Raw genomic sequence first — 14,165 nt, forward strand, 5'->3', positions numbered from 1 at the left:
GATATTAATATTAGTATCTTACTATTTTATTTGTCATTTTACCCTCAATTCAAACGCCTCCTCTTGAGTCAAATACTGTATAGCATGAACACGGAAGTAGTTTTGGAACCATTTTTTTTATTTTTTATCTCACAACCAGGACTTAATTTAAAATTGGATCAAATGTTATTGGTTTGAAATAAATTAAAGCTTTTCAGACAAACCACAGTATATATTAAATATTTTTTACCAGACAAAACTACCTTTTCGTTTTCGGATTAGCAGGTTTAACTTAATGGCTTAATGGCCTCGCCCTCCATGATGGCGTCGACAGGTGAACTTGCTCAAGTGCTTGAATAAACTCTAGCTTTCCATGGAGGCACTAACATCATTTCAGCATGGCCGTTGTTGTTATTTCTGGAGACATAACGTAGTGTAAATTTAAAAGTGATAATCATGCACTATGTGGGTTACAACAGTGGTGTCCAAAGCGTTGTCTCGGGGGCCATTTCGGCACACAGCTCGATTTGTAGAGGCCCTTCTGTTCTAATTAAAATGTAAAAAAAGAACTGTTTCCAACTACTTTTGTGAACTATAACACAAATATGAGTTGCAAACTGTTTTCCATAACATTTAAATGCATAAGCATATTTTGACCTACATTGAATTGGTTTTCACATTCATTTATGTAAATAAATGGTAAAAAATATTAAAGTGGCCACAATTAAACACATTTTTTACTGTATGGGGCTTCACGGTGGAAGAGGGGTTAGTGCGTCTGCCTCACAATACGAAGGTCCTGCAGTCCTGGGTTCAATCCCAGGCTCGGGATCTTTCTGTGTGGAGTTTGCATGTTCTCCCCGTGAATGCGTGGGTTCCCTCCGGGTACTCCGGCTTCCTCCCACCTCCAAAGACATGCACCTGGGGATAGGTTGATTGGCAACACTAAAAAAATTGGCCCTAGTGCGTGAATGTGAGTGTGAATGTTGTCTGTCTATCTGTGTTGGCCCTGCGTTGAGGTGGCGACTTGTCCAGGGTTTACCACGCCTTCTGCCCGATTTGTAGCTGAGATAGGCGCCAGCGCCCCCCGCGACACCCCAAAAGGGAATAAGCGGTAGAAAATGGATGGATGGGTCCTCGGTGGAATTAATTTTGGACACTCCTGTGCTATAGGGTCTAAAATGTGTCTCAAGTGCAGCCTGGGGGCCATTTCCAGTAATTTTTAGTTTTTTACCGCTTATCCCTTTCGGGGTAGCGGGTGGTGCTGGAGCAAATCTCAGCTGCATTCGTGCGGTAGGCAGGGTAAATAAATGATAAATGGGTTGTACTTGTATAGCGTTTTCTACCTTCAAGGTACTCAAAGCGCTTTGACACTACTTACACATTTACCCATTCACACACACATTCACACACTGATGAAGGGAGCTGCCATGCAAGGCACTAACCAGCATCCATCAGGAGCAAGCGTGAAGTGTTTTGCTCAGGACACAACGGACGTCACGAGGTCGGTACTAGGTGGGGATTGAACCAGGGTCTCTCGGGTTGCGCACGGCCACTCTGCCCACCGCGCCACGCTGTCCGACAACCTGGAGAAGTCGCCACCTTATCGCAGGGCCAACACAGATACTGTAGACAGACAACATTCACACTGATGTTCATACATTACGGGCCAATTTCCATCCATCCATTTTCTACCACTTGTCCTTTTTGGGGTCGCGGGGGGGCGCTGGAGCCTATCTCAGCTGCATTCAGGCAGAAGGCGGCGTACACCCTGGACAAGTCGCCACATCATCGCACGGCCAACACAGATAGACAGACAAAATTCACACTCACATTCACACACTAGGGCCTATTTAGTGTTGCCAATCAACCTATCCCCAGGTGCATGTCTTTGGAGGCGGGAGGAAGCCTGAGTACCCGGGGGGAACCCACGCTGTCACGGGGAGAACATGCATACGCCACACAGGAAGATCTCGAGCGCAGGATCGAACCTAGGACCTGTGAGGCAGACGCACAACCCCTCTGCCCGGAGGATGTGACATTTTAGGGAAAAAAATCAAAAACACGCCCTCCATAAGACTGTAAAGAAAAAGTATTTGGGCCACACACAAAAACCCCCAAAAAGTAATGGCCCAAATCAGCTAAAATGGCACCCACAAACCAAAACAGCAGACTATTTGTGTGTTAGTCTAAATCATTTGCTGAGTTTCCTGTATCCTGTCACGATGAACAGTGTTCCGGATTTGGCATCAAAGGGGTCCCTATGTTGGCGCGACCTTATAATATTGTCACTCTCCGGGGGGGCGCCATTGAGTAGGTTTGGGCCAATTCTGCTACAGACCATCTCCTAAATGATTGCTCAAAATGTACTCAACGTGACTTCTGGGCACCGTGTTTGCTTTCAACTTTGAGCTGGCCACAGTTGGAGCTGCACTGCACTTCATTTGACGTCCTTTTTAAAATTACGTTTTTTTTAGCCGTGAACATGCCTATCCATACAAAGTTGTTAAAATTCCGTGGGTGTTTGTTTTGAAAGGCGCATGCACATCACATCGCGCTATCATCACACTAACGTGCAATGCGCCACTTTCCGGCGGTCAAAACAAACAGTCAGTATGTGACCATGCGCTAAATAAGTCCGATTTCTCAAATAGTTTGGCTCTAAACAAGCCTCCTCCAACATGGAAACACCAGTTGTGTTCTGTTTTTGAAAAGTCAGACTAACACACCTGGATTATGCGATTGAAAACCATATCTCTCGAGAGGGTGTGTGCCGCCGGACAGGACGCTTTGTAATGTGCATGTGCCAGTCGCAACGCGTGGGAAAACATAGCAAAAATTGTAATGAACAGGCGACTGACAGAACATTTTAAAGTGCATCAATGGTGGAAAAAAAGAGAAAATATTATTTTAAAAACATAGCTAAGGAAATGTAAATTCGGAGGGGTGAACAAAATACAGATGAGATTAAAGATCATGGTGCACAAAGGCAGATAAAATGTACACAAACCTCTTTACGCTGCATTTGTGCATTCCCAACTGATTAACTTCTCGCACAACTGGCAAAATAGTCCAGAACAATTGCAAACTTCCTCTGGACATCAGTCAGGGCACGATCAGTCTTTTCCTTCGGATTCAAAACTCCTTCCATCAATCCATGGCGCTATTTGAATGAACGTTGAAACATTCGAAAGTTTTTTCCATGGTTTTCGTCCGAAAATTCCTTTGAAAAATCTATTTCACCTGTTTCTTTTCATCAGACCCGATACAATCCTGGTAGTAGCATCATGATCGTAGCGCAATCCAATATTTTTTCTTGATGCTGTATCTTTAACATTAGTATAACCATAAGAGATGTAATATTTGTAATCCGTGCCAATATTACAGCAGACATCAGTTAAAACAAGTTGTAAGGATTCACAAATCCTAGTATGACATAGGTCAATTGGAAAAGTAATTAAGTTATCTGCGCTAAAATGAAATGAGCGCCCCCAGTGTATTGGAGGCACATTACGTATGACCAATAGTCACATTTGAGTGTGCATGGACACTTGGACTTCACATGTTGGTGTAAAAAATAAAAAAAGATAACTTTGAGAAATCAAACTATAAAGTTTGATTTCTCAAAAAGTAATTTTTTTTGTGCATGGAAACAGTGATTGTTAATAATCTTCATTTAAGGTAACACGATCATTTTTGTTTTGTGTGCGTGCGCATATCTGTATGTGTAGACTGTGTGTGTGTTTATATTTATATATTGTGTGTTTATATTTGTGTATATGTGTTTGAAAATTTTTTTTTCTTCTAGACTTTGGTTTGGTCTGAGAAGCAGTCATGTGTACCAGGATTTCAGTCGGACATGAAGGTTTTCAAAGTAAGCAGACAACAACTGAAACGTGGTGCATTGTTGGGCAAAGGTAAGAACAATCAACATTTCATTGTTCTTCTACCTGTGTAGTTTCAGCCATGTTTTTCTCAGCTAATGTAATATCGGCATCAACTTTAGAGAGAAAATTGTATGATCGTCAACTGTTGCATTCGCCTGAGTTGGAATAAATACCTTCTGCAAACTAGTGCTATTCATTAGTGCCTCATGGAGCAAGTACAGCAAGTATCAGCTTGCTGCACCTTCTGTTATGTTTCTACCTGCAGTGCTCAGTAATGTCCCCAAGCCTGTTTTGCAAATGCTCTCTTTTCAGAGCATGTCAACAACTGAAAAATAGGAGCACTGCTTTATCTGTTTTGTTTAAGTCTGGATAATATCTTAAAACAATGACCGTTCTAACAAGGACAATAGGGCATGTTTTTATTTTCTAAATGGTTGTTGTGATGTCAACACGTTCAAGTATTGTGAAACAAGTTTAAGTCCAACCTGTTTGGCGACTTAATTTTTTTTTCCTCACGTCTGCATTCTCTCTTTCTGGGGTGAAGGAATTATCAGTGTGTAATTTTTTTTAACCGTCACTCGTGGTATAATAACTTGGTCTGTCCTGATTCAACTTTATCACTTCCAATACGATACCGTTTTTGTAATCTTGCGTATTTGTTGATATTGATTCGATCCGATAGCAGCAGGAATCATACAAACTATTTGGTAGTGTGGAATGTAATAAAAGGTTTGACAAAGGGAAATTAAACGTACGATGGTCGGTATGAAAAACACTAATCTATTTATTTTCAACCCTTTGAAATGGGCTTATGCTGTCTTTAATTTGAAGTGGCATGATCGTTTTTTCGGCGACATACTGGCCACATTAAGTTTAGCTCATGATGCAGGTAGTTGAACGATGCGGACACATTTGTTACTGGATACTTTCTAGAAAACCCAAAACCAGTGAAGGTGGCACGTTGTGTAATTCTTAAATAAAAACAATACAATGATTTGCAAATGCTTTTCAATTTATAATCAATTGAATACACTGCAAAGACAAGATATTTTAATGTTCAAACTGGGAAACTTATTTTTTTTTTGTAAATAATCATTAACTTAGAATTTAATGGAAGCAACACATTGCAAAAAACTTGGCACAGTGGCATTTTTACCACTGTGTTACATGGCTTTTCCTTTTAACAACACTCTGTAAACGTTTGGGAACTCAAACCAATTTTTGAAGCTCTTCAGTTGGAATATTTTTTCCATTCTTGCTTGATGTACAGCTTAAGTTGTTCAACAGTCCGGGGTCTTTGGTGTCGTATTTTAAGCTTCATAATGCGCCCAAAATTTTCAATGGGAGACAGGTCTGGACTACACGCAGGCCAATCTAGTACTCGCTCTCTTTTACTATGAAGACACACTGTTGTAACTCATGGCTTGGCATTATCTTGCTGAAATAACCAGGGGCATCCATGATAACGTTGCTTAGATGGCAGCATATGTTGCTCTAAAACCTATATGTACCTTTCAGCATTAATGGTGCCTTCATATATGTGTAAGTTACGAATGCCTTGGGCATTAATACACCCCCATACCATCTTAGATGTTGGCTTTTGAACTTGCCACCTATAACAAACTGGATGGCTCTTTTCCAAAAACAATTTGAAATGTAGACTCGTCAGACCACAGAACACTTTTCCACTTTTCATCAGTTCTTAGATGAGGTTGGGCCCATCGAAGCAGGCAACGTTTCTGGGTGTTGTTGATAAATGGCTTTTGCTTTGCATAGTAGTTTTAACTCCAGGGTTTCCAAAGACCCACCGCTTAAACTAAAGTCTTAAAAAAAAGTCTTAACAAGCTGCTCTGCTTAGTTTTGCGTCCGTCAGTATGTCTCTGCAGCCCCTAGCATTGTCCCACCCACAGAACCATCTGATTGGTTACACGCAGAGCGGTAACATCCAATCAGCAGTGTGTATTCAGAGCGCATGTAACGTGGAGTGAAAGGAGTTTTTAGCAGGTAAGGCAGCGGACTCTCCCCATATGATAAGCAACTCCCGGTCAACTCCTTGTAACATCACTATGAGCCCGTTGATATTCTAGAAACAAGCGGTCGCTCAGCACGCTCCCAGGTGAAGGCTAATTAATTAGCTTTTAGCGTAACGTTGGTTGTGTGTGTGTGTGTGTGTGTGTGTGTGTGTGTGTGTGTGTGTGTGTGTGTGTGTGTGTGTGTGTGTGTGTGTGTGTGTGTGTGTGTGTGTGTGTGTGTGTGTGTGTGTGTGTGTGTGTGTGTGTGTGTGTGTGTGTGTGTGTGTGTGTGTGTTAGGGGTGTAACGGTACGTTGTATTTGTATTGAACCGTTTCGGTACTGGGGTTTCAGTTCGGTGCGGCGATGTACCGAACGAGTTTCCACATGAACATATGAAGTAGCCGCCTAAGCTAAAGTCTTAACAAGCTGCTCTGCTTTCTGCCTCTGTCTCCTACACCAGTGGTTCCCAACCACCGGTACCGGGCCGCGGCTCGATTGGTACCGGGCCGCGGCTCGATTGGTACCGGGCCGCGGCTCGATTGGTACCCGGCCACAGAAGAATTTTTAAATTTTTTTTTTCATTATTAAACCAACATAAAAAACACAAGATACACTTACAATTAGTGCACCAACCTAAAAACCTTCCTTTTTCAAGACAAAAACCTCCCTTTTTCATGACAAAGAAAAAAAAAAAAAGCTGGGCTAAAATGTCCCCTTCAACCAATAACGTCACAATATAATTACTGTGTAATTATGCGATTAAAGCAGACTACTTGTAGCTTGGATTGGGCTGGAAAAAAATGTCCGCTACAACCCGAGACGTCACGCGCACGCGTCATCATACGCGTCATCATTCCGCGACGTTTTCAACAGGATACCTCGCGGGAAATTTAAAATTGCAATTTAGTAAACTAAACTGGCCATATTGGCATGTGTTGCAATGTTAAGATTTCATCATTGATATACAAACTATCAGACAGCCTTGTCGGTAGTAGTGGGTTTCATTAGGCCTTTAAATGAAGATTTTCTGTCTCTAATAGTGTATATAATATAAGTACATAGGGGTGTAACTGTACACAAAAATTTTGTTTCGGTACATACCTCGGTTCAGAGGTCACAGTTCGGTTCATTTTCGGTACAGTAAGAAAACAACAAAATATAAATTTTGGGATTATTTATTTAACAAATTTGCTAAATCTTCCACCAAACATATTTTTCTTAATGGAATATTTGATGTGAAGTAATCGGAAACTTGGGTAGGTCAATAATTCATTATAACATGAATGTTGTCTGTCTATCTGTGTTGGCCTTGCGATGAGGTGGCGACTTGTCCAGGGTATACCCCGTCTTCCGCCTGATTGTAGCTGAGATAGGCACCAGCGCCCCCCGCAACCCCAAAGGGAATAAGCGGTAGAAAATGGATGGATGGATTTTGATTCAATATTATGTTTTGAGCAATGACAGTTTGAAAGAGAAAAAAGAACAGCTTTGTTTTATTAGTCAATGTTGCAACTTTTTCTAAATAACATTTAGCCTTTAAGCTTTTTTATTTCACTTTTGTTTTTTATTTTAATAGTATTTTTAGAATGTGCCGTGGGCCTTTAAAACATAAGCTGTGGGCCGTAAATGGCCTCCAGGGCACACTTTTGACACCCGTGCTATAGATAATAAAAAATAAAATCGGATAAATCTATGGGTAAAAAGCAGAGCCTGGCGACGCATGCGCGTTTATTATAACTTTCTCGCTCTCTCTGTCTCTGTCCCTCTCTCACCAATGCTACTGCGCGTACCACTTTTTGTTTTTGTTTTTAACCCCTTATCAACCCTGAACATACATTGAAAATACACGCAAACCTAATTTAAAATGCTGGACATTCGAGGCATTTAAGAAACTCCACCTGGACAGCTCCGCAGAGGACATATCCCGTGAAAAGAGGAGGTGTGGTCAGTCTATCATAGCCCGATGCTAGCATACCGTGTATTTTTTTTGATTAATTGAAACTTTTATTAGCAGATTGCACAGTACATATTCCATATCAATTGACCACTAAATGGTAACACCCGAATAAGTTGTTCAACTTGTTTAAGTCGGGGTCCACGTTAATCAATTCATGGTGCCTCGGTGTGCATTGTTTATACAACGTGCGGCGCTACTTAATATGTCCGTGTCCTTAGGTACACCTCCGAACCGAAACCCCCGTACCGAAACGGTCCAATACAAATACACGTACCGTTACACCCCTATCATTAAGCCTACATGAACTCCATGGTGTTCAGGGATCTCTCCTATTGCTATTGTACTAATTTTTCAGCTATAGTTACATTAATCATTAGTAATGTAGCAGCTTAGTTTTGAAAGGCAGGGTCCCTGCTATCACGTTAATAAAAATATAACATTTACACAATAAAAATCTACTACAGGCTTCCCAAATGCTGTAATAAATTAGGCATGATGAGTTGACTTGAAACTGTTTAATTGTTGAACTTTTTATATGTCGAAGAAAAGTTTTGTCATTTTATTTAATCCAAGCAACAACTTGAGGCACCTTAATGTGGATTAACGTGGGCAGAATAATTAGTGTTCCCAATGTTAAAAGGATAAAGTTAATGTTTACATATTTGGTAAGTAAATAACCCAAAAAATGTATGTGTGTGTGTATGTATATATATATATATATATATATATATATATATTTTTTTTTTTTACTGTACCGAAAATGAACTGAACCGTGACCTCTAAACCGAGGTACGTACCGAACAGAAATGTTTGTGTACCGTTACACCCCTAATGTGTGTGCTTGTGTGTGTGTGTTACGGACAGCAAAGCCCTGTCTGAGAGAAAGAAGCAATATTGACTTACAGTTAAAAACTAAGTTATTTCACTTGTATTATTTCACTTGTGTTATTTCACTTGTGTTGATTGAGCTGTGTTGAAGCAGCAAAAAAGGACATATGTTAAATGAAGGGTTTCTGTCTCTGATAAAATAATGTAAGTGAATCAAACCATACATGAACTCCATAGTGTTCAGGGATGAATAGTCTCTCCTATTGCTGTTGTACTATTTTTTTTTTCAGCTATAGTTACATTAATCATTAGTAATTTAGTAGCCTAGTTTTGAATGGTGGAGTCCTTACTATCACATGTTGATAAAAATATAACATTTTACAAAATAAAAGTCAACTGCAGGCTTCCTAAATGCTGTAATAAATTAAGCATAGACCCCAAAAGGGACAAGCGGTAGAAAAATGGATAGTTGGACGGATAGAGTCGATCATATGTAAGCATGTGGCCACCCCTTTTACCTTTTTTTTTCCTAACGCTTATTGCAAATGCTTACGTAGAGTAGAGTAAGTCATTAATTTGACTTTGTAAGTTATTATTTTAGTATCTCAGGTAGCTTGGACTGTTTTGTTTTTACTTTACGGAAAAAATATAGCGATATACTGTATATCTTATATTGCCATTCAGCAAATGGAGCGGAAAACAAAACCAAAAGTTGTAGGCTTCTTCACACCCAAAGCCAGCCTACTTCACCACAGTCCTTAGTCTATTGCCCCCCAGGTTGTGGTGGCAGCGACGAGGTGGAGACGTGATGGCGACAGGCCGAGTTACACCGGTCCTTACACCCACCCCCTTCGCTAGTCCCCTCCCCTTGGAGAGTCACCACCTTAAAGGCCAACTGAAATGAGATTTTCTTATTTAAATGGTGATAGCAGGTCCATTCTATGTGTCATCCTTGATCATTTTGTGATATTGCCATTATTTTGCTGAAAGGATTTAGTAGACAACATCGACTATAAAGTTCGCAACTTTTGGTCGCTAATAAAAAAAAAGCCTTGCCTCTACCGGAAGTAGCAGACGATGTGCGCTTGAGGTCACGGGTTGTAGGGCTCCTCACGTCCTCACATTGTTTACAATCATAGCCACCAGCAGCTAGAGCGATTCGGACCGAGAAAGCGACAATTTCCCCATTAATTTGAGCGAGGATGAAAGATTTGTGGATGAGAATAATGAGAGTGAAGGACTAGAAAGAAAAAAAAAGTTTAAAAAGGAAAAAAAAAGGCTAGGGCAGTGAGAGCGATTCAGATGTTATTAAACATATTTACTAGGATAATTCTGGAAAATCCCTTATCTGCCTATTGTGTTACTAGTGTTTTAGTGAGATTATATAGTACCTGAAAGTCAGAGGGGTGTGGCCACGGGTGTGGTGACCGCCAGAGTCGCTGAGGGAAGCCACGCAGCTGCAGCAGGACGCAAGCTGCGCTGATGTCTCCGGTAAGAGCCGACTTATTACCACAATTTTCTCACCGAAACCTGCCGGTTGACATGTGGTCGGGATCCATGTTCGCTTGATCGCTCCGTTCCATAGTAAAAATTCACCTTTGGGAACTTTAAACAAGGCAACACCGGCTGTTATTGTGATGCTAAAGGCAGCTGCAGAGCACCGCTTCCCACCTCCATCTTTCTACTTTGAGTTCTCTATTATTAATTGAACAAATTGCAAAAGATTCAGCAACACAGATGTCCAGAATACTGTGTAATTATGCGATTAAAGCAGACTACTTATAGCTTGGATCGGGCTGGAAAAAAATGTCCGCTACAATCCGAGACGTCACGCGTCATACCGTGACGTTTTCAACAGGATACCATGCGGGAAATTTTAAATTGCAGTTTAGTAAAAACCGGCCGTATTAGCATGTGTTGCAATGTTAAGATTTCATCATTGTTATATAAACTATCAGACTGCGTGGTCGGTAGTAGAGGGTTTCAGTAGGCCTTTAACTAACACATTTTCCGGGGGAAACCCTGAACTTGCACTTACAGATGTAGCGACCAACTGTAGTTTCCGACAGTGTTCCTGAGCCCATGTGGTGATATCCTTTACACACTGTCGGTTTTTGATGCGGTACTGCCTGAGAGATCGAAGGTCACAGGCATTGGATGTCGACCTTGCTTACATGTAGTGATTTCTCCAGATTTTCTGATGATATTACAGACCGTTGATGGTGAAATCCCTAAATTCCTTGCAATTGCTTGAGAAACTTTGTTCTTAAACCGTTCGACAATTTGCTCAAGATAATGCCACAAAGTGGTGACCCTTGCCCTATCCTTGTTTGTGAATGGCTAAGCATTTCGTGGAAGCTGCTTTTATATTCAATCATGGAACCCACCTGTTCCCAATTAGCCTGTTCACCTTTGGGATGTTCCAAATGTGTTTGAGGAGCATTCCTCAACTTTCTCAGTCTTTTTTGCCACTTGTTCCAGTTTTTTTTCAAACATGTTGCAGGCATCAAATTTCAAATGAGCTAATATTTGCAAAAAATGACATTTTGCAGTTCGAACATTAAGTATTTAGTCTTTGCAGTGTGTTCTGTTTTTATTTATGATTTACACAACGTGCCAACTTCACTGGTTTTGGATTTTGTAATACACTTTTGCCTCGAAGACTTTGTACACCGAACAGAACAAATATTGTTCACAAATCTGTATAAATCTGTGTTGGTGAGCATTTCTTTTTTGCCACGATAATCCCTCCTACCTCACAGGTGTGGCATGTCAAGATACTGACTAAAAAGCCTGATAATTGTACAGGTGTGACTTAGGCTGCCCACAATGAAAGGCCTCTTTACTCTCTGAAACACCCTTGGAGACTGCTTATTGTAGAAAAATGAACATTCAAGTCAGAGGCAGCAGCTCTGGAGGACATTCCTACAGTCAGCATGCCAACTGCAAGCACCCTCAAAACCTGTGAAATCTGTGGCATTGTGCTGTGTGATTAAACTGCACATTTCCGAGTGCCCTTTTATTGTTGGCAGCCTATGGCACACCCGTGCAATAATAATGTTGTTTAATCAGCATCTTGATATGCCACACCTGTGGGGTGAGATGGATTTACATTGGCACAGAAGAATTGCTCACTAACACAGACTTGGACAGATTTGTGAACAATATTTGAGAGGAATGGGTATTTTGTGTATATAGTAAAAGTTTTAGATCTTTGAGTTGAACTCTTGGAAAATGAGAGCAAAAACCAATGTGTTGCATTTTATATTTTTGTTCAGTATTTGTGTAAGTAATATGCAACTATAGTTATTTGGTATTTGTTTAGCAACTGATTATTTGCTATTTGTTGACAATTTTGCTGTTTTAGACTGCAATATTATTGCTACTAGATCAGGGGTCAGGAACCTTTTTGGCTAGGAGAGCCATACAAGCCAAATATTTGAAAAGGTATTTCCATGAGAGCCATATAATATTTTTTTAAGACTGAATACAACTAAATGCGTGCATTTTTATGTAAGACCAACAAGTCTGTTATTCTTTTTAGTAACATTGTTATTCTGAAGCTATCCATCCATCCATTTTCTGCAAATGAGTGAGAGTTACAGAGATGTCGCAATGGAGACGAGGGTTTTCTAACGTGCCTGGCTGCATTCGCACCGCGACACCTGTCCGTCAGTGATAACAGTCCCCGAAACCTGGACCAATTCAAACCATTATTAGTTGTTTTTTTTAATTATTTCATTTGCATTGCCTCACATTTCTTAATCCTCATTTTGTTCATTTATGTTTTGATTTTACTTTGTGTTGAAAATAAAAATAAAGACATTTAAAAAAATAAATAATAGATAAAAAATAAGAAATCTTTTCTTGTGGCCCAGCCTCACCCAGACTCTGCATCCAGTGGCCCCCAAGTAAATTGAGTTTGAGACCCCTGATGTAGACAAAAGTGTTTGCACGTGATGGAATTGCGTCGTTTTTTTAACATCCATCCATCCATCCATTTTCTACCGCTTATTCCCTTTTTGGGGTCGCGGGGGGCGCTGGCGCCTAACTCAGCTACAATCGGGCGGAAGGCGGGGTACACCCTGGACAAGTCGCCATCTCATCGCAGGGCCAACACAGATAGACAGACAACATTCACACTCACACACTAGGGCCAATTTAGTGTTGCCAATCAACCTATCCCCAGGTGCATGTCTTTGGAAGTGGGAGGAAGCCGGAGTACCCGGAGGGAACCCACGCATTCACGGGGAGAACATGCAAACTCCACACAGAAAGATCCAAGCCTGGGATTGAACCCAGGACTGCAGAACTTTTGTATTGTGAGGCAGACGCACTAACCCCTCTTCCACCGTGAAGCCCACTTTTTTTTCTTTTTTTTTTTTAACATAAGATTGGCAATAAAAGGTAAACATGATTGTGTGTGACTTCTTCTGGGGGCTTACTTTAATTTTGTTCCACGTCAAAAATATATTTTTTTAAGGTGTGGAGGCAATGAAAATTTAGTTACATTTATGGTGGCAGAGGGGTTAGTGCGTCTGGCCTCACAATACGAAGGTCCTGCAGTCCTGGGTTCAATCCCAGGCTCAGGATCTTTCTGTGTGGAGTTTGCATGTCCTCCCCGTGAATGGGTGGGTTCCCTCCGGGTACTCCGGCTTCCTCCCACTTCCAAAGACATGCACCTGGGGATAGGTTGATTGGCAACACTAAATTGGCCCTAGTGTGTGAATGTGAGTGTGAATGTTGTCTATCTGTGTTGGCCCTGCAATGAGGTGGCGACTTGTCCAGGGTGTACCCCGCCTTCCGCCGGATTGTAGCTGATATAGGCGCCAGGGCCCCCCGCTACCCCAAAAGGGAATAAGCGGTAGAAAAATGGATGGATGGATAGGGGAAACCATTCGTAGTATTAGGCCATGCCTACAGTAAGTCCTTTTAACTCCTTAAACAAATTTTTTTTAGCCTAAGCCCCGTTTCAGCCACACTAAACCAGTTTATAGTCCCCCTCCTCGGACAAAGTTTTACACGGCTAAGTGCGCCGTGCATTTCTTGAATCTCCGGCACTTAGCTTTGTATAGACTCTTTGATCGTTTACAAACTGAGTTCGGAAAGGAAGTGAAGTCAGAAAGGCCGCGCTCACACAGGAAGTGACGTCAGAACAGGCCACAGCCAGCTTTATAATAAAGCGGTTTCGTTACTCTGAGCTAACCACTAGAAATATGGAGAGTCGTCCAGACATGCCCGTGTTTCTCATTCCGTCTGTACAGCTGCTTGTGGAAATCACACAAGAATACCTTAAGAGAAAGCGATTGCAGCTATTTCGAATACATCACTTTTTAGACGCCAAGAGAACTTTCCAATGTCCAGGTCATCTGTGATTCTACTTAGCAAAAAACTTAGTCAATTTGTCGAAGGAGAGTCAACGAGAATGCGGGCTCCTGTGGATGTGATAGAAAAGGTAGCGTGTGCTTTGTATTACCTGGCCGTTGAGGGAAGACTAACTA

General features: G+C 41.2%; 1 protein-coding gene across 1 annotated transcript in view; it reads left to right on the top strand.

Moving 5' to 3' along the window:
• cdh1 (cadherin 1, type 1, E-cadherin (epithelial)) overlaps positions 1-14,165 on the top strand; it is a 55,203-nt gene that overhangs the window by 434 nt on the left and 40,604 nt on the right. The window contains exon 2 of the mRNA XM_061911083.1: positions 3,788-3,896. Within this exon, the coding sequence (XP_061767067.1) occupies positions 3,788-3,896 (109 nt within the window). The remainder of the gene's footprint in view (positions 1-3,787; positions 3,897-14,165) is intronic.

This window comes from Nerophis ophidion, linkage group LG09, assembly GCF_033978795.1.
Source record: "Nerophis ophidion isolate RoL-2023_Sa linkage group LG09, RoL_Noph_v1.0, whole genome shotgun sequence".
Taxonomy (NCBI): domain Eukaryota; kingdom Metazoa; phylum Chordata; class Actinopteri; order Syngnathiformes; family Syngnathidae; genus Nerophis; species Nerophis ophidion.